At 46.7% G+C, this 24,312-nt stretch overlaps 1 protein-coding gene across 3 annotated transcripts; it reads left to right on the top strand.

Annotated features, from left to right (window-relative positions):
* The first annotated feature begins 2,394 nt into the window (after nucleotides 1–2,394).
* On the top strand, nucleotides 2,395–24,108 carry LOC119394886 (translation initiation factor IF-2). Of its 3 annotated transcripts, none has more exons than XM_037662195.2 (4): nucleotides 2,395–3,088; nucleotides 11,692–12,085; nucleotides 14,074–14,175; nucleotides 21,863–24,108. In XM_037662195.2, exons 1-4 carry the CDS (start codon nucleotides 3,041–3,043, stop codon nucleotides 22,639–22,641), a joined length of 1,323 nt encoding a protein of 440 aa, XP_037518123.1. In that variant the 5' UTR covers nucleotides 2,395–3,040; the 3' UTR covers nucleotides 22,642–24,108. The 3 variants fall into 3 exon arrangements, with proteins under 3 accessions (XP_037518123.1, XP_037518117.1, XP_037518129.1); XM_037662189.2 differs by having other exon boundaries at nucleotides 14,068–14,175; XM_037662201.2 differs by lacking the exon at nucleotides 14,074–14,175 and having other exon boundaries at nucleotides 2,399–3,088.
* The last annotated feature ends 204 nt before the right edge of the window (nucleotides 24,109–24,312 follow it).

Raw genomic sequence — 24,312 nt, 5'->3', positions numbered from 1 at the left:
GGCAGAAGGACTACTAGAACCCCCGAGAAACGTCTCATTCGCAGTAAGAATTCTTCACTCACGCAAGCTACAGAGGATAACAAAGTCAAACGCACAAACGCAGAAGATGGTGCATAACTGGTGCCAGGGTACACTCTAATACAAAAATTGACCATCGAAGCTGCTATGGTGTTTGGTCGAGCTTTCACCTTCTATTTAGTAATTACGCGATATGCAATTAGACTCATTTTATTTAATTATGTGATTACCATGTATATCGTTCGTGCAAATACAGAGATGCACATTTTGCTCTATGTTTGAAATTTAATCTTTTCGTCTCTATCATTCTGTCACGCAAGTGATGATGACCTTGTGGTCGTTGTGATACACCGCCAATGGCTCAGGGACGACGCTGGTCAGATTCCTAATTGTCTTGTGTCAAATATATACACGACCACCTAGTAATATAATTGATGGGTTTAACGTCCCAAAACCGTGATATGATTATGAGAGGCGCCGTAGTGGAGGGCTCCGGAAATTTTAACCACCTGGGGTTCTTTAACGTTCACCTAAATCTAAGTACGCGGGCCTCGAGCATTTTCGCCTCCACCGAAAATGCGGCCGCCGCGGCCGAAACCGTTTAAGCGCATCGATTTCATAGCCATGTATAGCACGTGGTAGCACGTGACACGGTTCGACGTTCTGTGCATCTTATCTCGCTACTGGCGAACCGAGCTACTACGCGAGCGGCAATATGCGTTTGCTTTTCGTTGTTGGCTCTTTCACACTCACTTTTTAGGGTATAGTTTTTATACCTGGAGGCCACGAAATAATGGATCCTAACCGTAAACAGCTTTGTTGCAAATATGCATATCTGGGGCGTCATTCACTCACACAAAAAGTACTCTTCGTGTATCTCGCGTGCTTTCGTTGCGTTTTCGCCGCGCGGCCGGTGTTTACCGTCACAAACTGCGTGCGGGTATCAGCGTGACATAGCACTCGTGATAGGAAAGAGTTGCGATCTGGGCTAGTTGGAACAAATCATTCATAATAGTACTGAGCGCAAACACAGGACGACAGCCGTGTGTTTGCGCTCAGTGCCATTACGGATGCTTGGTAGGAAAGTGGCGTGCGCAAAGGCTTCGAAAAAGTAAACGCAGGCAAGCCAGAAGACGATTGTTGTTGCGTGGCGCAAAGAAGCCCCAAATACACTCGTTGGCCTTAGAGTGTACCTGTAAGTGATCGCTCGCAGCTTGCAAAGCATTTGCCGTGCTGGCTTTCACTTTCATCTAAAATGTGGGAACATTGCAAAAGGTAGTCTTCAGGGCAAATAGCGCATCCAAATACATAACTTCTCTTAGTCACATTCAACTTTGACACCGTAGAGCAAAGGTGGCCATGTCTTTTTTTATCTAATCGTACTTCACGATTGAGTTAAAAATTGAGGTGTTGGAACTCTCAGACAGTCTACAGGAGTTTACAGAATCATGGCGCCGACATTGAACAAATTCCAGTGAAAGAGATAACACTAAGTTATATATACGTTTCGGCTGTCGTCGTGGTCTGAGAACAAGCGCTGGCGATGTGTAAGAAGCCGGACAAGTGAATAAAGACCGGTACACAAAATAAAGAGAAAGACAGCAGCTACACCGGCGTTGCATTAAAAAAAGAAATAAAAAAGTAAAACTCCAAGTAACAATCAACCAGGAGTCCATCGTTGGCGCCAGGCTAGCAAATGCACTACCAGTAAACAAGTCATTTCAAGGCGCTTCCGAGATTCATTTAGCACGCTCGAAATGTTTTGCAGAAGGAAGGCGAAACGAGAGGGGAAAAAGGAAACAACAAAGAGGAATGTTGCCGCCAGCGCGCAACAAGCCGCAGCGGGTAACTTTGTGGTCTTTAATGAGAACATAAACAGAAAGTAGACGCACGCACGATGTTTCTCAACGTCAAGGGGGTCGGCCCGCCGCGCGGTGGGATGTCCTCTCCCCGAGACTTTAGCGTGACCAGCCGAGCTCATATGCTATAGACGCGCTTTCGTAGAACACCTATCGGAGAGTAGCAACGAAAGCTGAAACGGAGATCGCGCGGGGAGTATATTGGCGAACTCTCACAGTGCAAGTGCCCGGAAGGGATTCCAGGTGAGGCCTTTGCGCTGTTTTCTGTTCTCTAGACGAGCTCAATCTCAAATCGCAGTACTGACATGCACCGAATGCGAGTGCCCATCAAGACAGGCAGTGCTGCGTCTGCCTGAAGCTGTCTTGCGCAACAGGCCCACCCCCGGAGGAAGACAGCGCTGTCACGTCCGCAGCTGACGCGACAGCGCAGAGTCGTGTCGGCCACGCTGTAATCACCCAAAGGATAGACGGAGGCGCCGGCATCGGTTCGGGGACAGACAGGACAGAAACGGTGCGACGCGCGCGCGGATCCGTGACCCAAGAGCAGCGCATCCGGTTTATGCTGAAACGGGAGCAAGTGCAGAAGACGCACGCGGACGTGCGCGGGTAGGCGAGGCGAACTGAGCGTCAATTCGGTTGCAGTGATTTGGGGAAACACCTTGCTGTTGCCGCCGCCGGGTCCGTTGTATCGGCTCCCGCTCTTCGTCCCGCCCCTCCTCTCCTACATGGACGCTCGCTCGCTTTCCGGCGGAGCTTGACCAGGCATCGCCGCGCGGCCAATTCGGTGGTGAATTCCTAGCGTTTTAACCAGAAGGAATCTTTCCCGGCTGGGCTTCCGAGCTGGTCGACCGGCGGTTGCCGACTCCTGGCGCCGGTGCATGACGCAGCATTGGACGTCTCGTAGCGCCTCCGACGGTAAAGGGACGAGGAGGAGGCAGATAAAGGGAATCGTTTAAAGGAGGAAGTGCTGTCTCTAATGGACGAAGATTTTTCCGGCTAATGTGGTGCGAAGGTCGGAAGGACCGCCGCTGTGTTGGTGCCGTCGCTGCTGCCGCCCGTGCCGCTGTTCGCTGCCGCATCTGCTGCTGCTATACTTGTGTTCTACCCGTGTGAGGCGAAAGACTCGCCACCGAGCTCAGGTGTGCTCTACGGCGAAGCAAGAAATGATCGGCAACTGCTGCTTCGAAGGCCTCCGATACAAACGACCTATGGTGAGGCATAGGTTTATTATTATTTTTGTTTGCGTGGTTTTCTTTCTTTCTTTTTCTTTCTCTCTTTTTGCAAGTGCTGATGTTTGTTGGACTTCTTTTTCTGGGCGCCTGATTTCGCGTGCTTTACTGACGTCCGTTTGTGCCAGGAAACGGACGTTGTAACCTCTGCACGTCCTTGAAGGATTTCCGCCACAATGATTGTGGGCGTTCTTGACTTGTTTGTTCGTGCCTTTGTTGCTGCAGCATGTGAGCATGCACGACACCTCGTATGAAATCGCAACTGCACCATGTGCGGCAACTTTAACCGTAGCATCTTTTCCACATTCATGCAAGATGGAAACATAATTTCGCTTCATGAACTAGGCGTAAAGAATGAGGCTCTGTATTAACGTTGTGACTCGGTGGAAGAACATATCCAAACAAAGCGAGCATGATGGTGAATTGGCTGGATTAGTGCTATTCTGCTCTACTTATCTTTAATTTATTACATACTGAGTTAATAATAATAATAATAATAACATCTGGGGTTGAACGTCCCAAAACGACGATATGATTATGAGAGACACCGTAGTGGAGTGCTCCGGAAATTTCGACCACCTGAGGTTCTTTAACGTGCACCTAAATAAAAGTACACGGGCCTCAAACATTTTCGTCTCCATCAAAAATGCAGCCGCCGCGGCCGGGACATACATATTAAGTTCAGATATCAGTTGCATTTCGTTGCATTGAAGGCCTCTATTTAAGAAATAGACGGCTATACAATTTCTTAAAATCGGTCCCAAGCGTACAGCGAGAATGTTACGGTTGCAGGGTTTTTGGCAATAAATTCAAATGACATTTGTATTGATTTTGTTACCATCCAACACTGCCGTCTTAAATGCATTAGTTACGATCGAGCGGAATAGATGCCATAGCTCTTTGCCAATTTTCTTACGCGGTTCATCATAACATTGGCTAATAAATAGGAACTTCGCGCGCCGCTTTCAGTGTGTATTTATGACATTTCACTGCTCACGGCAAAATAAAAGTTAGCCAAGAATGACAATTGGTTGGTGATTAAAAAAGTATGTGCGAGATTGTTAATATTTTGAAGATCGTACGACGCAAGCCTGTGCAAGAGTGCGCTCCGTCCCGTGTCCTTTCTTGTGTATGTCCTGCTTTGCGCCTTAAAAATCATTATGAGCAATCTAAATACTTCGAGAGTCATACTAAGGCGTCAGGTCTATAACATTAGGTGGCTAGAATAAGCGCACGTATTCAATGACGAAATTGCGAGACTGGTGTCACGAACGTCTACAACTCAAGAACACATGACAGGCAGAGGGTGCCCGACATGTGAAATTTGTTTGGATAGGTTTGGCAGACTGTGAAACAGTATACATTTGTCACAGGAAGAGTGCTTGAAAATAAAAGTGAAACATGTGCTATTCAGCCGCGAATTGCTGGGATGAACGTTTACAGTACCCACGAACTACAAAGGGACTGCTTGACTGCCTTGTAGCAGAAGCACAAAATGATATCTAGCTGCTATTTTCGTCCTGATGAATAGGGGCTGCTTCGTTACACCTAGAATTGCTGCGACTGGCCTGCAGAAAAGGCTGATGGAGGCCCCAGTACAGGATTCTTTATATTTATTCAGATGTCTCCATACTCTTGTTCTCTAGTTTATTATTCTTCGAAGGTAACTGCTTTATTTTTGTCAAGCCTATACCCGGAAAGAATAATATACATGAGCTCTAAATGGCGCCCCCTCAGCGAATCGGAGATACCGTTGAATCATACGACTTGAGCGTTAAAAGTACCTATAGCAAATTGATATGTGACGTATCACGGAACAGAATCTGAGTTGCTCTGAAGGTTGTCTGGCAGCTTCATCGCAACTGCGTGACATGCATGTCGCAGGTCGACAGCGATGCCACAATGTAAGACCCATGAGCATACCAAAAATGTGAAAGAACATCGAGGTTCTGCTAGCAGTTATGTGAAACCTGGTTGACGTGATTTATGAGCATTTCACGCTTGATAATTGACCACATGTGCGCACATTCCTCAGCGCTGCATCGTCAGCAGACGACGCAGCGCTGGGAAAGTAGCCTACAGAGAAAGAGAGAGAGAGAGAGAGAGAGAGAGAGAGAGATAAACATTTTAATGAAGCTGGAGATGTTTGCCTGGCTGTTCGCCTGACATGCTACTCCAGGTGCTGGGTGACGATTATGATATATTCAGTGATAACCACATAACACATACAGTCACACAAGTTTACAAAGTTTGGTTCAGGCTCGTGGCCCGCAAGAAATTCAACAGTGCTTTCGTGGCACGTAGCGCACAGGTGCTGCTTTGCCATGGGCCCAGAACATGTCGCAACTCTAAGCACGATCCCCGTTCAAGATGCAAGGCTGCCTTCAGAGACTGTCTCTCTGATGCGTATCGCTTGCATTCACAAAGAATATGATGTAAATCTTCTTGGACGTTGCATTGGACGCACATTGGTGAGTCCGACAGCTTAATCTTGCTCCTGAAGTAGTTGGTGTATGCGACGTTCAGTCTGATGCGGTGCAAGCATGTTTCATCTTGCCTGTTTAGGTCTCGCGGCATATCAAAGTTACACGATGGGTCAATCTTGTAAAGTGGTCCATACTGGTGATTAGCATCTGTCCAGAGGGATCGCTGGAGCCGCCAAGCGTGTGCCGATACGATTGTCGCGGCATCTTTTCTCGAGAAAGGTATCTTGATGATTTCTCTCGAGGCGTCATGTCCAGCTTTAGCAGCGTCATCAGCATGGACGTTGCCTTGTATTCCACAGTGGGCAGGTATCCACTGCAGAGCAATGTGGTGATGGAGATCACAGGCTTTGTTGCACAGATACAGAGAAAGAGCACAAGTTGCGTTTTACGTTCAGTGCGTTCCGTTAAATATATCTTCAACCTGCTGTGATGTTTCTCGAATACAGGTGACACAGGTCGCAAAGCTTGTGGCGAGTAAGTTATTGGGTCGTCTAGGGGTTCCTCGATGCAGTGCAGCGTAAACGAAGCACTCTTTTCAACGTACATAGCTTTGAAACATCAGGGGTTACATAGAAACGAAACCCCACTGCTGCTGACGCCACACACTTTGTGGCCCGCACGATTTCGAGGAGCGTCGAAGGCACTACCTTGAAACGCTATATATGCCAGACTGAACCAGGCACCAAGCACCGTATAATGGTGTGAAATTAGGGGTTCTCGCGATGGCGTGGCTGTTTACGGGCCATAACACTCGCTTCGCACTGCAGTACACGGCACGACATGCTAAAAACAGCCGCGCCGCCTGAACGTGACGAGTCGCCGGATGGCTTTTTCCTATGTTAGCCCTCAGCCGGACGCGCTCATATCTGCCGCTGCACCCAACGCCTAAAGCCTTGAACCCCCCTCGCCACTCCACAGCTCTGGGTCGTTGTATGCGTAAACGAAAAATTCGGACACGCATTTCGCGAATGTGTAGCGTGCGGAACTGCGCGTGCACACGTAACGCGTGACCATGGACTGCACGGACGTAGGATCGCTGTAGAGCAATGGGCGGGTGGCGCACTTATATCGGAGCCGCCCGTCGCTAACCTCCACACCCTCCCCTCCCGGTCTGCTCCATGTTTGCTTTGTGACGTTTTATTTCAGCCCTTATAGGTTCCGGCCCCAGCAGCGAGTATACACCCACAGCCGGCGAAGCGAAGCTAAGAAGTCGTGATAAACCGACTCGCGCCGGCGATTAAGATGGCGAAAACCACGCCGGAAGTGATAATTGGATGTTGTTCTGCGAAATGCGCGCGAGGAGGTATAGAGCCGAATCACATGCACAGAACCGTGCGACGAATCGTGGCGCGCAACGTGGCAGTCGGTTCTGCCATAGGCCAAGCGCTCGCACCACGTGCTGATAATTGTCTGACAATACAACGGATAAAGAAGAAAGCCTCGCATTAACTGTTTCGTGGGAGGTGGCAGAGAAATTATTATCGCGTACTTGGGCTGCTCCCCTAGACAAAAAAGAAAGAAAATGTACTATAATTGGGACCCAGCAGATACTTGACACCTTACAAAGCGGGGGCTCCCAATTTTCTTTCCTATTGTATTAGTTAGCAGCAGCAAGCAACTATACTATACAAGGCAGCTCCACTAACGTGAAACCTGGGAGGTACGAAGCACCGGTGTTTCCCACAGGGACACGCCAATAGCAATGAGGAGACAGCGTCCTCTCGTTGCTAAAGATAGTGTGCAGCGCCCATCGCAGAAACATGCAGCTTTTCCTGAGCCAACGCGCCGTCTTATTTGCCACTCGAAAAAGCGCACGTGGCGTTGTCTCTTGCGGGCGAGCGCGCGTTCTCGCGAGCTTTTCGTGAGCGAACGCGCCGTCATATTGCCACTTGCTTTACCGCGACGGGCGACAACAGGAGACACCGTGACGGGCTACGACGACAGGAGACGCCGACAGCCCGAGCGCATAAGGTGCTTCGCACCTTAGACATATGGGACGAAAACAGTCGTGCGTGGGCCGGACCGCTGCTGAAAGGTTCGCGGGCCGCATGCGGCCCGCGGGCCGCGTATTTGAGACCGCTGATGTAGGAAGTTGTGGTAGAACTTTGCGCGAAAACTTTTATTTTTTGTTATGACCACTTCCTAACAATAAATTTTGTGTAGAAATAAAAAATGCGACAATTTAGGAAAAAATTGGGACAACTTAGGAAATATAATAATATCTGGGGTTTAACGTCTCAAACCCACCATATGATTATGAGAGACGCCGTAGTGGAGGGCTCCGGAAATTTCGCCCACCTGGGGTTCTTTAACGTGCACCTAAATCTAAGTACACGGGCCTCAAACATTTTCGCCTCCACCGAAAATGCAGCCGCCGCGGCCGGGATTCGATCCCGCGACCTTCGGGTCAGCAGTCGAGCGCCATAACCACTAGACCACCGTGGCGGGGCAACTCAGGAAATATTACGTTCTTTAGGAGATAAAAGCAACCAAAATCCCCAGACGGGCGTTGTTTTTTTTGCGATTAAGAATTTCTGCGCCCTTCACTCAGTTTACGATAAGTGTATTTGACCTCTTTCACGCCAAATTTCTTCACTTGGTATGGGCGGATCTTCTATGCAATTGTGCCCTACGGGTTGTGGCGTTTTGCGTGCAAAAACCACAAAATAATTTTGAGACACGTCGTAATGGGCAACAATCGTAGTGAGGGAAGTCTATAATAAATTTGACTACCTGGGGTTCTTTAATGTGAGCCTACATCTACGTACGCCGACATTTTTGCACTTCGCCCCCATAGAAGCGGGGGCCGCCGTGTCCAGGATTCGAACTAGAGACCTCGTGCTTAGCACAGCAACGTGCGTAGCCGCTAAGCTACATTGACATGCAGGCCGATACATGACACGTTTGGGTGGTAGGAATTATGATTCAAGAGTATTAGAGAGAGAGAGATAAAGGTTGAGTGAAAGGCAGGGAGGTTAACCAGAAGTTTTTCGGTTTGCTACCCTGCACTGGGGAAGGGGTAAGGGAGGATAGAAAGGTAAGGAAGGAAAAAAGAGTAACAAAGAAGAAAAGCGCACACAAACTCAAGCACGGGAGCATCATAGTCGTTTAGCGAGGTCGGTTGAGCGGAGAAATTTCAGCAGCGCCTTCGTCGCTTTCTGGTTGGAAGCTAGAACGTTCCGGCACTCCAAAATTGATTGTTCAGAAAGCGGCTGATAGTCGAGGCGCGCTAGCGTTGCTGAGAGCTGTTGTCTTTGAGGGCAATAGTGAGGACAATGACACAGGACGTGCGCAATGGTTTCCTCGCTGCCACAGTGAGTACAGGCAGCACTGTCTGCCATTCCGATTCGGTAAGCAAAGCTGTTCGTGAAAGACACTCCAAGCCACAGGCGGCAGAGGAATGTTGTTTCGGATCGGGAGAGTCCGGACGGAATTTGAAGTTGAAGTGACGGATCCAGGCGGTGAAGGCGGGTATGCAGAAAACCGGACGTATTCCACATTGAATGCGTTAGATCACGTGCGAGCGAGCGAATCTTTGCTGCTGCATCGGCTCGTGATAATGGAATGGCTTCCTGCACGCCACCTTCATGAGCATTCTTTGCAGAGTTATCGGCATGTTCGTTGCCGTCGATGCCACAGTGGCCTGGAAGCCACTGAAAAGTTATGTCATGCCCTTTGTCTCTTAATTGCTGATAGATTTGTCTTATTTCCAATACTAGTTGGTCTTGTGCACCACGACGTAAAGCTGACGACAGACACTGCAGGGCTGACTTCGAGTCTGTAAATATGCCCCATTTCAGTGGCGACTGTCCTTGAATCCTTCGAAGTGCACTGCGGAGTGCCGCAAGCTCCACAGCAGTTGACGTAGTCCAATGAGACGTTCTAAAATGATAGGTTTCGGCTTTTGCAGGGAAGATAACAGCTCCTGCAGATCCCCTAGCATTTGTAGAGCCATCCGTGTAAAGTTTAACGTGGTCTGCGTATTCTTCGTGTAGCATCAGCAGAGACAGCTGCTTTAAAGCTGGCGACGAGAGATCCGCCTTCTTCCGAATCCCTGGCACTGTCAAACGAAGTTTAGGATGTTCCAGGCACCAAGGGGGTGTCATGATTCTTTCAGGAGGTGTGTAGCCTGTTGGAAGGCACTCTTGGAAAGTCGAAATCCTCTTGCAAAAGGAGGCACCAGGCCGGTCTTCTGGAAGTGAGGCTAGGTGATGGGCAGGGGCGCGGCAAGGTGTCTGATGTGTGCCCTAAGCACCTCCAAGGTTATGTGAATGCTAGCAGGGTGATCCTTTGCGATGGCAATGGTCTCCGCTGTTGATGCGCAGCGTGGCAGTCCGAGACAAACTCTGAGTGCCTGACCCTGAGCATTTTCGATTGTACGTATGTTGCTTTTACAAGTGTTCGTCAGCACCGGTAGACTGTACCGCATATAACCGAGAAATAGAGTCCGATATAACTGCAACATAGCGTGCACCGATGTACCCCACGTTTTCCCTCCGAGGAACTTGAAAAGATGGGAGATGGCTGTCAGGCGCTTCTTAAGACCAGCCACATGGGGACTCCAGCAAAGGTCTCTATCGATGATGACGCCCAAGAATCTGTGAGTCCTGGCGTAACAAACATTTTGCCCATTGATTGATACGGCATATGCTGTCATTGGCTTCCGCGTAAATGTGACGAACGCAGATTTCTCAGGTGAAATCTCGAGGCCTTGTTCACTAAGGTACGCCGGTATTGACATCGCGGCTTTTTGGAGCCTTGCACGCACCTGAGGCCGTGTTACACCTGACGTCCAAACACAGATGTCATCGGCATAAATGGATATATGAACTGAACTCGGTATACGTTCCACGAGTCCGATCAACAGGGTATTATTCAACTGTTCTAAGCCATTCAGGGAGCCCTAGAACGTACAATGAAAGATGAAAAAATTTAACGCGATGATTATTCGTGCATAGCATGTGGAAATTATTAGGAAATCATTCAGCACGGTTTGCTGGACTTTGATAACATCCATCCGGTCATAACTGTGAATGTAGTTTCCCTGCGACAGGTCGTTTGCCCAAGGGGAATCTAAGCGGGCAGATGGTAGAGGTCAGTAAAAGATGGCTGGGATTCCATGGCTTCCGGAGCAACGAAAAAAAAGGAAAAAAAAATCAGGCACATTAATTCAAAGCGAACTTTCCATATAAAATTGTTTAGATTTGTGTGTACAGCTACGCAGTGGACGAGTAGCCCGATAACCTTGTTGCATAGTGTTATCATCATGTTTCAAAGAGGGACTAAAGTATGCTGACCGTTATCAGCATCATTATGGCAAACAAGAACATAGGTTCATCGCGAAAAAGTGTTATAAGTGAAGTAATATGTGAAGGCGTTACACATTTGAGATAATGGTGCCTACAGGTCCAAAACAACTTTACGCCTATGTCGAATGCGGCACGAAAAAAAGGTAAGACGTTATACTCAACGTTCAAAGCCGGTGAATTATCGTAATGCAGTAGAAGAAAAAAAAAACTCACAGGATGCCCTATGCATTCACCTAAGACGACTCGAAGGCGACAGCCTTCTTCTTTTTCTGCTCAGTCAATGTGTTGATCCTCCCCCACACCACTCCGAGATGTTTTTGCGCTTAAGGTGATTTTCCACTGCCTCCAGCATCGGAGGCATTGCAAGCTATCTCCACCTCACCTGGCTTTGCACTGCCTCCGTGATCAGCCCACCTTTGACCAAGCGACAATGTCATGTGATGATGCCATCATGTGACGTCACGTTATGTGACGTCTAGTGACGTCATGATGACGTTACAAATTTTGGTGATATGTTGCGTCATCACGTGATGATGGTTTTTAGCATTACTCGTGTTGACGCCGACGCCAACAGTCAATTTTCGCGTTTGATGAGGTATCTAAGGCTTGCGCGTTATAAAACTCATCGGTGTCCTGATGGTCGCAGCATCGACAAGTCGGTGCACACGATGCGGGACAGTTGTAGTACAGAAATAAACAAGGTGTATAGGTTAAGGGGACGAACCCGTCGTCGCGGGCGCTCACGAGAGCACTTTGACGAGTCTATCAAATCGATGGTTGGCATTCGCAGGTACCCCTCTGCATAGCTTTGCTGCTAGCGCTGGCATTCGCGTCCGCCGCGGCGACGCCACGCCAGGACCAGAGGGAGCCGCGGTTGGCGCAGCTTGATCCGGAGGTCGAGACAGCCACCGAGGACTACGACGTCGAGTTCATCGAGGGCCGCATCGTGGGCGGCAAGCCGGTGTCCCTGCTTCGAAAGCGTGCACACGGTGGCGGTACCGCGTCCAAGACTTCTTCGAGTGCCTCCGGGGCAAAGTCGCAGGGAACGAAGGGCAGTAACGACTCGACTTCAACGTCGTCAGGAAGCGGGGAAGCCAAGCGACCGCCATGGAAAACCACTGGAAGGCCAAACGTAGGTGACGGACTCAGGCCAGAGTCGAGCAGCTGGAGACCTTCCTTGTCCGGTAAGAATTGATTGATCCACCTGTGGCACCACTGACTGCTCTTACTCCATCACTAATGTTCCGCTCAGTGGTAGATTTCTGACAGTACAGGATCCAGAAAACGCTGAATGTGCACTTTGGAAACCAAAAGAGTGTGCCTTTCAACCTACGTATCTTTTTCTCTTTCCTTCAGTATGTTTTGGGTGCTCTTCCATCTGCATTTTTGGTTAAGCATACGGAACATAATGGGTGTTCGAAGAAATGTGTCCAAAAGCCTAAAAAATCAGGGAAATGCGATATTTGTTAGACGCCTTCACAATTACTTTTTATATAGCCGCAGGCATCTTAAGATGGCTAAAGACATCGTTTGGGACAGCAATTAAGAAAGTTAAATTAATTAACTTTTTAATTAGTGGACTTAGGTGGCTATGTCAAATAGGAGAGTTGAAATCCTTCATGCCAAGAACCCATCGCAGCTTTGAGATTTCGAAAAAGCGGCCTATAGTAATAACTGCGAAGTAATGAAATTCACCGAAATGCAGCGGCGAAACCGAAACCCAAACGCGGAATAGCGCAACTGCCATATTCTTTTGAGTCGTGGAGCGTCGTTATATCAAGCATCAACCGCCTTTGTTGTGTGGGTGTGCGGCCTGCACTTGCAATTATAGCACGCATGGCGCACATACGTTAACGAACACGAAAGAACTGCACCTAAGTAATGGTTGTCTTGAAAAGTGACGCCGTCTGCTCGTTGCGCTTATCGGTGCCTCGATTTCAGTTTCGCCGTTGAATTTGGTTGAATTTCATTGCGCCACAGTTACTACTAGAGACCTCTATATATCAAAGCCGCGATGGCTTCTTCGAATGCAGAGCTTCAATTCCCTCATTTGACGTAACCGCCTAACTCTACTAATTGAAAAGTTACTTAACTTTCTTAATTACTGTCCCAAATCATGTCTTCAACCATCTTAAGATGCCTGCCGCTACAGAAAAAGCAATTGTGGAGGCAGCGCGCAAATATCGCATTTTCGTGATTTTTTAAAAGGATTTTGGACACATTTCTTGAAACACCCTGTATATTTGAAACCCATTTAAAGAAAAATTTTGCCGTGTAGATGGTCTTGGCTCATTCCTATAAACATGGGGAACAAATATTGGGGCCTCAACAAAATTATTGATTGCTCGTAAGTTGTAGCCGAAACAAACAAACAAAATGTTACTGATGTGAAAGGAAATTTTATTAAATTCTCTTTATACAGTATTGTGCTTGCTTGTGTAGAGATATTTAAAGTATGCAATACATTAACATGTTCCTTATATAAGCGAATATAGCGGCTTTGCACTCACTCGAGCTAACGTTAAAACAAAATTTTTAACAACGTGTGCTTTGACATAATGTAACGGCAATTCTAGCATTTTTTTTCTACATTAGGAATACCGAGAGCGAAGGTCAGTGGGACTCAGCCAACAACATAAGTAAATGCTACGATGAAAAATAGATTTTTTTTCTGTGGTTCCTGGAATATTGGAATAAGGGACCCTCCCACCTAGAGTGACCCTGAGCCTGCACGCTCAGGAATGAACCTTAATTTCATTCATTCATTCTCTTTGTTAGAAGCAAAGACGGCAAGCTGAGAATGCAGGACAGGGTTTGATTACGCTGACAGAAAAGTAAATCGACTAACGTGAACTGCTTGTGGAACAGACCATGCGAAAATCCTGCAGTCACATAACATGATAATCAAGAAACGCGATACCCTAAAAGGTGCAGTGATTTAGTGTGCAAGTTGGAACCTGTACTACTTAGAACAGCTTGATTGAAACAGAAGTGCAGTAGTTATTCATATATTACCTGTTTTACGGTTATGACACTTGTAGTTTAGCCAACTTAGTGTCAAGCATGTTCTCAGTGTTATGGCATAAAGGCTGCGTGTTCCGATGACAATCAATACCTCCCGTGCGCTAATGAGGTTACTGTTTTGCCATTGCCCAATCTTGATCAGGCACAGGTTCGAATGCTGGTAACAAACGTCCAAACTTGGCTCCTGGAAACCGGCCAGACAGCAGGCCATCTGGCGGTGGCTCGTCTGTGGACAGTCAACGGCCGCAAGGTATCAGTCAGTTCTCTTTTTTTTTATTGAAATATCGCTGTCTATGCGTGATGTGCTTGAGAAAGTCGAGCAACAGATAACAATAACGATAATTGTTGGGGTTTAACGTCCCAAATGTCGAGAAACAGAAGAGGCGCACCTTCGTCGTCATGACCTCACGAACATGACGACGATCGGCTGCAGATTTTTATTCAGCCTTTCTTCCTATGTAGTTCTTATGTTAGAGTAACATAGAGATAGAAGAAAATACAGGGAAGTTAACCAGAGCTAATCTCCGGTTAGCTGCCCTGTACGAGATAAAAAAAGTTATTTTTTGTGTGCGTGTGTTAGTGCGAAGTATAAACATCTCCTCCTTATCTTGAGGTGCTATTTTTCATCCCCCACTGCGGAAGTGGCCAACCGGGCTCAGCCTAGCTAACATCTCGACATCGCTCCTTTGTCTCTTTTATGCTCTATATAATGAATAGTGTGGACAAAATTCTAACCTCTCACAGTGACAGCCTAAAAAAAGCAGGCTGTCAGAGTCCAGTGCGCCATTCAGTATGTTCTAGAAAGAAAAAATCCGGCAGATCCCACGCACTGTGGGAATCGATGTAATGCGAAGCAGCCAGCAAAGAGCTGCATACATCGCTTTGTTTATTTTTGAGCCAAATGAAATCATTCGTGCCATGGCATTTAGTTCACCATATATCGCATGTTTGCCATACACGCGTGCATGAACAATGTGGTATATACCATGCCAGTGAAACGTATATTCTGGTATATACACTGCATGACCGGTCATTTATGTTCATCACGCACTCATGTCATACCAATTTTGGTATATATCCAGTTATCTAAACGGCCGGAAGCGCACCATAACAGTGTCATGTAAATCATACCGTACGTGACATGCATAACATAATTCGCATGTTAGGACCTGTCATTTACGTTCGTCATACAGTCACATCGCACAATACAAATTTTGGTGTATATCAAACGAGCGAAATGGCCGCGAGTCCACCATGAGCGTGGCATGTAAATCATGCCATACATGACATGCATGTCATGGTTTTCATGTTACCACCTGTTATTTATGTTCTTCATACAGTCACATCGCGCAATACCAATTTTGGTGTATATCAACCCTAGCGAAACGGCCGCGAGTGCATCATGAGCGTGGCATCTAAATTATGTCGGGCATGACACGCGTGTCATGGTTTTCATGTTACCACCTCTAATTTACGTTCTTCATACAGTCGCGTCGTGCAATATCAATTTTGGTGTATATCAATCCCGCGAAACGGCCGCGAATGCACCATGAGCATGGCATGTAAATCATGACATACATGACATGCATGTCATGGTTTTCATGTTACCACCCGTTATTCAAGTTCTTCATACAGTCACATCGCGCAATACCAATTTTTGGTGTATATCAACCTAGCGAAACGGCCGCGAGTGCGTCATGAGCGTGGCATGTAAAGCATGACGTGCATGACACGCGTGTCATGATTTTCATGTTACCACGTGTGAGTTATGTTCGTCATGTCGAAATGTATCGTCATACCAGTTTTCGTATATATTCATTCAATTAAACGGCCGCGAGGGCCCCGAGACCATGTCATGTAAATCATGCCGCACATGACATGCGTGTCATGATTTGCACGTTAGGACCTGTCGTCATGTTCGCCATGAACTCTTGTCACGTCCTACCAGTTTTGGTATATATGAAATTAACGGAATGGCCGCAAGAGCCCCAAGGCCGTGGAATGTAAATCATGCTGTTCATGACATGCCTGTCATGATTTTCATGTTATGACCTGTCATTTATGTTCGTAATACGGTCATGTCATTCCATACCAATTTTGGTATACATCCGATTAACGAAACGGCCAGGAGAGCACAAAGTCGTAGGCGGCTAGATAGATAGATAGATAGATACGCTTAAACTCACAGAAGTTCGCTAAGAAATGCTTCGCATTTAAAAATGAAATGAGGGCGCGTGAGAATGTCCTCGGTATACAAAAAAAGACTTTACGCTGCGAGTTACATCTAGCAAAGACATACTATAGTATAGTCGTACTGGAAGAAATACTGGTCATACGGTTGAAATTGTCATGAATTTGAATTTATTGCTATTTGTAGAGACAACTTGCAAATCTCCTTGCTTTGTAGTTGCGTCCCCTACTCAACCTGCTTCTTCAAATCGCGCGGAACCAGAAATTTATATAATTATGTATTATAGCATATGTATGTCTTGTTATAAATATTATTTCTGCGCAGAACATTGCGTTGACAGTCGATGGGGCAGATAGGGGCATACATTACGGAGCGCGAGGTGTGTATTCGGTGTGCCATTCCTCGTCACTCTGTCATTTTGTATACAACGCGTTTTATTTAGAACACATAAAATACTGTGTAGCACTGACGTCACTCTCGTGGGCATTTTGCGAGGCTAAGCTAATATAATAACTGAGGAAGACCTAATAATAATAATAGCATCTGGGGCTTAACGTCCCAAAACCACGATATGTTTATTTTTTTTATTTATTCATGAATACTGTCAACCCTCATGGAGGGTCATAACAGAGAGGACAATACAATAACATACATAAAAAATGTACAAGGTACATAAAGATGCTTAATATTTGGCACTTCACAATGAAAACAGGTATTTCCTTAAATTACAATTAAAAAAAAATAATAACAATTCAAAATTATCTGACATTTTTCAAATTATTTACAATGAGCATGAGGTCGCTTACATCATTTGGCACTGAACAAAAATCACATTGAACAATCTCGTAAATGCGCCTCTACAGCATTTTCGAAGTCGGTGACATTGTTTAAAACAACAATAGCGTTTGGTAGTTTATTCCACATTTCTACGACATCTGCGAAGAAAGAATATCGAAACGTGTCAGTATTTGTTTGGTATGGTTTTATGACGCAATCGTGGTTAGTTCGGGGGTTTCTTTTGCCTGGGTCGTGTAAATATTTGAGCTTATCAATGTTAAGTTGATCGTGAATTATTTGGAAAAATACCTTCAGCCTATATTTTTTTCTCCGTAGTTCAAGAGAATCTAAGTTGCATCTCTGTAACATCAGCGTGACCGATTCCTTCCTTCGGAACGTTGAACAAATAAAACGTGCCGCCAGTCTCTGTATTCTTTCCAGCTTCTTCTTAAGGGTCACTTGATGGGGACTCCAAACAACGACTGAATATTCTAGTATCGTCCTAATGAAGGTGGTGTATGCAATATGTTTTACGTCACGCGATGCATGTTCTAGTTTTTTCCTCAATATGTATAACTTTTTATAGGCTGTCGTGCAGACGTTATCTATGTGCTCATTCCATGACAGTTTCCGCGTAATTGTTACCCCGAGATACTTGAACTGGTGCGCATTCACCAGCAAGTGTCCACCAATGCTGTACGAAAAGGAATGGCTAGTTTTCCTTTTGCTAATGTGTGTATATGTAGATTTAGAATAATTTATTGGCATTTTCCATTTCCTACACCAATTATCTAAATTTTTCAAACAATTCTGAACTTTGAGTTGATCGTCTAGCTTGGTAATTGTGGCGTAGATTAAGCAGTCGTCTGCGAAAAGTTTAATCTGGACACCCTCTTCTGCCACCACGCTACTGATGTCATTGATATAGAGGAGAAATAATAGTAAATAAAGCCCACTGTAAATAAAATAATATTTCCGGAGCCCTTCACTACGTGAAGGGCTCCGGAAATATTGACCACCGGGGTTCTTTACCGTGCGCCTAAATCTAAGTACATGGGCTAGAGCACTGCACGGGCCGATTTTTCCGGCCCGGACCCGGCCCGGCCCGAAAATGCCATGCTCCGGCCCGTCCGAGCCCAGCCCGGTGTTCTTATGTGTGGCCCGTACCCGGCCCGTTTCAGCTAGTTATGCCTTGAGCATAAAGGAGGCAATGTCCAACCTTCGGTTATTGTGAAGATACCTGCGGCACAAAATATATTTTCAAGAGATTGTTTTAGGAACTTCTTTCAGTGTCACAACTTTCACTGGTGCTGTGTATACTTTCGGTGAATTACGCGCGTAACACTATTGCGAAATGATTGCAGGGCAATATAAAGTATAATTGGAGTTATAGCTGGCTCTTTCATGTACGCACGCAGTGCTAACCACGCCATCTCATTTTTGCATTTCAAAGAACAACTACAAAATATAATACCTGCATAAAGTGGAGAAAAAAGCATGGCAGACATTTTTAGGTTGAGTCTACATCAACTGCGTACGAGATAGGGCTGTTGAGTAAAAGTAGCAAGTCTCCTGCAAACTTCATCTATTGCACAATGCAATGAAAAAAAAAACGTGCTCTAGCTGCTTCTGGGAGGAATACACCAGGCTGGGCAGCGTTACATAAATTAAAGCTGTCGTGTTGACTCCTCGGCAGGCAACTGCACCCAATCTACACTACGTTTTCGTGCTCAAAACAACAAGGTTCTTTGTCCCACCCTTCTTCCCCGAGTCACCGCCACCGTAGTGCCGTATATCTGTCAAAGCAAGGCACACCCGTTAACGAGCGAGCCACCGTCCTCGTGTCAGACGTGTGTACAGTAACCGTGTGTTGAATAAAGGGTGCTTTAAATAAAACTAATCAGTCTGCGTGTTGGTTATTCCCAGACTCCCGGATCGCTTCTCTAGCCTGATCACTCCAGTTGTGAGCCACACTCGGGGAAACGAGTGTCTCTATGGTCTGGCGCCTCACCACTAGTAATGGCAAAATCAACAACGGCGTTCGCCCTGTGATAAGAGTCGCTCCGCATCTTGCACTAAAAATGCACGAAAAACAGCTCCTGAGATATTAATGACTCACAATATAATAATAATATCTGGGGTTTAACGTCCCAAAACCACGATATGATATGACAGACGCCGTAGTGGAAGGCTCCGGAAATTTCGACCACTTGGGGTTCTTTAACGTGCACCTAAATCTAAGTACACGGGCCTCAAACATTTTCGCCTCCATCGAAAATGCAGCCGCCGCGGCCGGGATTCGATCCCGCGACCTTCGGGTGAGCAGTCGAGCGCCATAACCACTAGACCACCGTCGCGGGGCTAATGACTCACAAGTCGCGTTGGCCAGCCTATGGGCATGCGAGCGTAGCTGCATATTCGAAATGGTTCCCTAGATACGAACGCGCACATCTTACATACACTAATCTAGGCAGTTTACCGTTGCTTTCCTTACACGGTACCCAAGAACGTCTTTCATTCACTATAATGGCGGAAACTTATATTAGGCGTTTCTTGAAATCTCGTGTAGCATACCGATGGAGCAAAATTGTAGACGTCTTGTACTGTGCAATTTCTGTGCACGCCAATGCACTCCAGGTTGTTTAAATTACCCGGAGCCCTCAACGACGGCGTCTCATATAGCCTGGGTCGCTTCGGGAAGATAAACCCAACAAAACAAAAACAAAGCCACACAACGTACACACGCAATTATACATATACGTATGTGACCCGGGCCTAATACGGGCCTGGCTCAGGCCCGAGCCCGACCCGAGCCCGACGATCATGGGCCCGAGCCAACAACCCCTTACCCGGCCCGGCCCGGCCCGCGGGCCGCGCCGGGCCCGGGCTTTCGGGCCGGCCCGGGCCCGTGCAGTGCGCTAACACGGGCCTCGAGCATATTTGCCTCCATCGAAAATGCAGCCGCCGCAGCCGGGATTTGATCGCGCGACCTTCGGGTCAGCAGTCGAGCGCCATAACCAGTAGACCACCGTGGCGGGCCCTGGGAAGTCTTAATAATCCCTTAACTAAACGAGAATTAATTGGCCATTATTATTTAATTCGTGCTGAGAGCACACACACACACACACACACACAGAGAGAGAGAGCGCGAGGGAAATTGCTCAGGCTGAGCCCGGTTGGTGATCTTTAACTGAGGAAGAATGAAGAGACTGAAAGCTGAGGAAGTGAAGAGACGTTCGCACTTTGCTCAGGAACAGGCACAAAGAACTGTTAATCGTTCAATTTATTGCAGCGCGTCATCACATGGCAATGAAGGAGCTGAAATTATTTTGAAATTTGAGTCCTGGAATTTTTATGGCAGATCAGAGATATGATTAGCATGCACGTCTTAGTGGAGGATCCAAGACTAATTTTGACCACGTGTGGATTTTTTAACGTACATCTAGTTCTAAATAGACGACCGTTGTCTTTTGTTGTTATTGTTGTTGCTGGTCACATCCGAAAAGCCAGTGATCTTGTGCTCAGCAGCAGTGGGCTGCAATAGTTAAGTCAGCCCAGCTGAGCACTGAAAGGGCTAGAAAACCTGCCGTGTATTGACAGTCTGCATGATATGTCCAACGTACCTATATTTTTTCGCTTCACCAAGTAGCATCCTTCTTAAAGGGCTCTTAAACACCCCGCGTTCAAAGACGAGGGAGGTGCTTCTTTCTCGCCTTCGCTGCCCTTCCTACAGGCGATATCTCATCCTCGTCACTTATTTCTTAAAAGCACGTGTACAATGCCAGCGCTAAACGTAGAGCCTATCAGGATTTCGCGCTTCTCGGCTACACGCTGTTATTTCCGTTTGCGCAGTCGGAAACACACAAAATGAAGTGAAATTAATGGACCGCGCACGATAGTCACGCCAGACAAGGAAGAAAAAATGGGCCACTGCATGGCAAAGTAGGGTAGGAGGCTATTCGCAACTGATATTTCGCGAATACAGACCACTCAAGAGTATCTACCGTAATGACATCACGCGAATCACTGTTCTTGCATCACGAAGTACGCCAGAAAGACGAGAAACGCCAGGGGAGAATAATACGGTCGTTGTTTTATATTTTCAGAGGTTGGTGAGGAGCCCTTCAAGTGACGTTTGAAGCACTAGATTAACATATGTCGTTTCCCATCGTTTAGTTCACGTGGCTCGAATTAGGGCTTGATTACCTCATCAAAATTTTCTTCAATAATATCAATATGTCAGGTTTTACGTGCCAAAATAACGATGATTATGAGTGACGCCGTAGTGCAACGCTCCGAAAATTTAGACCATTGCACTGCCATCGCACAGGACACGGGCCTCTACCATTTTGCCTCCACCGAAATGCGACCGCCGTGGCCGGGACGGAACCCGCGACCTTAGGGTCAGCATCCGAACACCGTAACCACTGAACTACTATGGCGGACACCAATTTCTCCAGCGCCTTGCATTAATATGTCACAGTTGTGTCAGCCTATTCGATGGCTTCGAAAAAAAATTTTATATGCTTGCGACTTCCTATTTACGAAGTTCAGTAAGAAGTTGTCGCTTATTGAAAGATCAGTTTATTTTTTATCAGTGTGAACTTCCAACAGCCCGAAAAGACCAAGGAAAAATTATGCGAGAAGAATACAGCGGCGCTGAACTTTCACCAGTGCTTATTTTCGATAAAGGATACATGGTAAAGTCGACGCAAAAAAAGATTGACTTGACGGAAACGTTTTTGTAATCGTAAATATGTGATCACATTGTAATCGCCACTGTGCATTACCTCGCTAAACAGATGCACGAAATATGCACTGTTTATTATTTTTTGTTAGCTCTTAACTCCACGGGAACAATGCTAATGAATGCATAAAAGGTAATACGCGAAATCAGAGGTAGCGAAATTTTTAAAGTGAATACGTGTACTTTATTTATATATTTATTTTTTCCCCTCTCGACACGTAGGTTCGGATCGACCACGCGAGACGAACGGTTTTGACAACGAGCATCGGGGAGGCTTGCCCAACCAGAACCGAGAGGTGCCTTGGAACCACCAGGGGGTGTCTCCGGGCTACAGCTCGTACCCTGCTCCAGTCACCTCCGCTTACACAGACGACGAGTCGCCGAGCTACATCCCGAATACGCCGGCGACACCGAACGCGTACACACCAAGCAACGAGCAGCGACCATCGCTGACGTCCAGCCCGACCAACTCCGCCGGCTCTCAGGGAGGCGGAGGAATCATCATCGGCCATCCGCCGACCAACACGTTCTCGCAGCGCGAAGGCAGCGTGAACAGGCCTTCCGTAGTGTCCGATCACGGCAACGTGCCGCGACAGGGCGGTGGTTTGATCATAGGCAGTCCACCGATGAATGGCTTCGGCGGTCACCCGGGAGGCTTCAACGAGCAACCGCCACCGCAGGAAATAGACCAGGCGCGAAGAGGAGTCGTTAACCAGCAACCCCCGCACCAAGGAGTTGGCTCCTTCGGCTTGCCGTCCATACCGACCAACCCATTCGCTCCTTCGAACTCGGGATTTCACGGTCCCGGCGGTGTGCCGCTGCCATTTGGAGCGGGTCTCTTCAATCCGGGACTCGTGAACATCCAAAAAGCAGTGGAACAGGCGGCTGCTGGTGTACTGGGAGCGGCCGGTGCTGGAGTAAACCCCACAGCAGCCAACGTGTTTGGAAGGACGTCTACGTTTGGCCAGATGTCCAGTTTTGGATTCACGGATAGGAAGTGATTCCGTACGCGCATGGTTTCATTAATGAAGAGACAACGCGGCGCATAACGTACTCTGGTTATTACGGGGTAATAATGAAGTCTCATTATAAGAGCGTAGCGTTAATGCATGCTGCAGTGCACTTGATTGAGTAATCTTAATGGTGATGTAGTACTAGTACTATAATAATTGTGTTAAGTCCTGTAGTCTTAGAAATGCGCTAAAGCGTTGGCTTTTTTGCTCTTTCTTTTTTTATGGCGCATAGGGAACATTGTATGACTATAGGAATGCGTGTCTTTCCTACATCAAAAGATAGTTCTGGCAAACCGGACTGCGAACGCCATTGTGTCGTTCCAGACATTCAGAATTCTAATATTCAGGTCGTAACAACTTGCTTAGACTTCTGATTGTGTGCCAAATGATCGCAGTTTTTGGATGCAGCGTAGCTTGGATTCGTGCTTAGCTTAGCTTCGTGCAAACTACTGTGCTAACGTCGCACAGTAGTTTGATCACAAGGAGTTAAAGGCATTGTGTTTCTTGCTTAACGTTTTTGAACAGGGCATCAGAATTACTGAACTGCTGTACAGCCTACCTTTTTTTTTCTTTTTTTGCAAATACCATGCTGATGTTTTCCTGCTCTCAAGAGTAAGGAAGCAGCAAATCCCAGCCAAAGGTGTTGACACGTTTTCCTTCGTACGCTCCTACAAAAATGCTTTGTAAGCGAATTATACACTGCCAGCAATTCGTATTGTGGTGCTGTGTGAGATGGATGATAGTTTCAAGGACAATGTAAACAGCTGCCATTAATTTTGCGATGAAGTCACATGCGGCGCGTGTTGGATAAACACTCTGTCTGTCTCAAAACATTGCAGGATAGTTACTTATCGCAAAAAAACATATGTTGAGGAATGCTACGCTGCTAATTACGTGTCGTACAGTCTTAAGAAGCCAGCGAGTAAACAATTTATTGAAAAACACGATGAGCTCATCCGTTTTATACGAAACCTGTCGTGACGCGGGAACAAATGACGCTACACGCCGTTCCAGGACCTCGAGAGATGCTAGCGCTTTGACGTCCGGTAGTGCATGGCTGTCCCAATGCAACTTAAACTTGCGGAAGTCTCATAGACGCCAGCGCACGTACTCCAATATTTCCTTCCCATTGTTCCTTTGTTTCGTATGATGGCATTTCTTTGCAGGGATGTTGGTGATATTGCAATTTATGAAAGTTTACTTTTCTTGTGGTGGCGCTGCTTCCTAACTTTCCAATTTTTACTACTGTGTATTTTTTGTGATAAATAAACCACAATTTCTTCTACTCGTTTGTACATGTAATGTTAGTTTAAACGCAGCTGCTGCAATACGTGTTTGTTGATCCAAAGGTGCTACACAGTAGTGTACTGCTGGGTGTGTATTTTTGTTTACCACTTCTATACCTTGTAACGCAAGGAACGAGCCTTCTACCACAAAAAATGCTTTATATGTGCAACAGGGTATGCTTAAGGACATTTTCTATGACGACATTTCTTAGCACTATGCCCGCAGTAAGTAGTTTAGCAATATAACAAGTGCCAAGCTACATACTACGGCTGCAGCTCTTGTCGAAGTTCTTATATTAAGAACTTCTAATAGAACATCGTTATCACCAACCTGACTTCCATAGGCGTGCGCAGGGTTCCCCATCAGAGGGGG

Source organism: Rhipicephalus sanguineus, chromosome 1 (assembly GCF_013339695.2).
Source record: "Rhipicephalus sanguineus isolate Rsan-2018 chromosome 1, BIME_Rsan_1.4, whole genome shotgun sequence".
Taxonomy (NCBI): Eukaryota; Metazoa; Arthropoda; class Arachnida; order Ixodida; family Ixodidae; genus Rhipicephalus; species Rhipicephalus sanguineus.
Note: the sequence above shows the minus strand (reverse complement) of the source record. Positions and strands in the feature narration are given on the sequence as shown.

Bases quoted from the DNA above. Each gene is read 5' to 3' on its own strand.
- LOC119394886 (XM_037662189.2), top strand. From the start codon at position 3,041: ATGATCGGCAACTGCTGCTTCGAAGGCCTCCGATACAAACGACCTATG. The intron at 12,086-14,067 runs GTAAGAATTGAT...AATCTTGATCAG, and splicing joins CTGGAGACCTTCCTTGTCCG to GCACAGGTTCGAATGCTGGT. The intron at 14,176-21,862 runs GTATCAGTCAGT...CTCGACACGTAG, and splicing joins GGACAGTCAACGGCCGCAAG to GTTCGGATCGACCACGCGAG.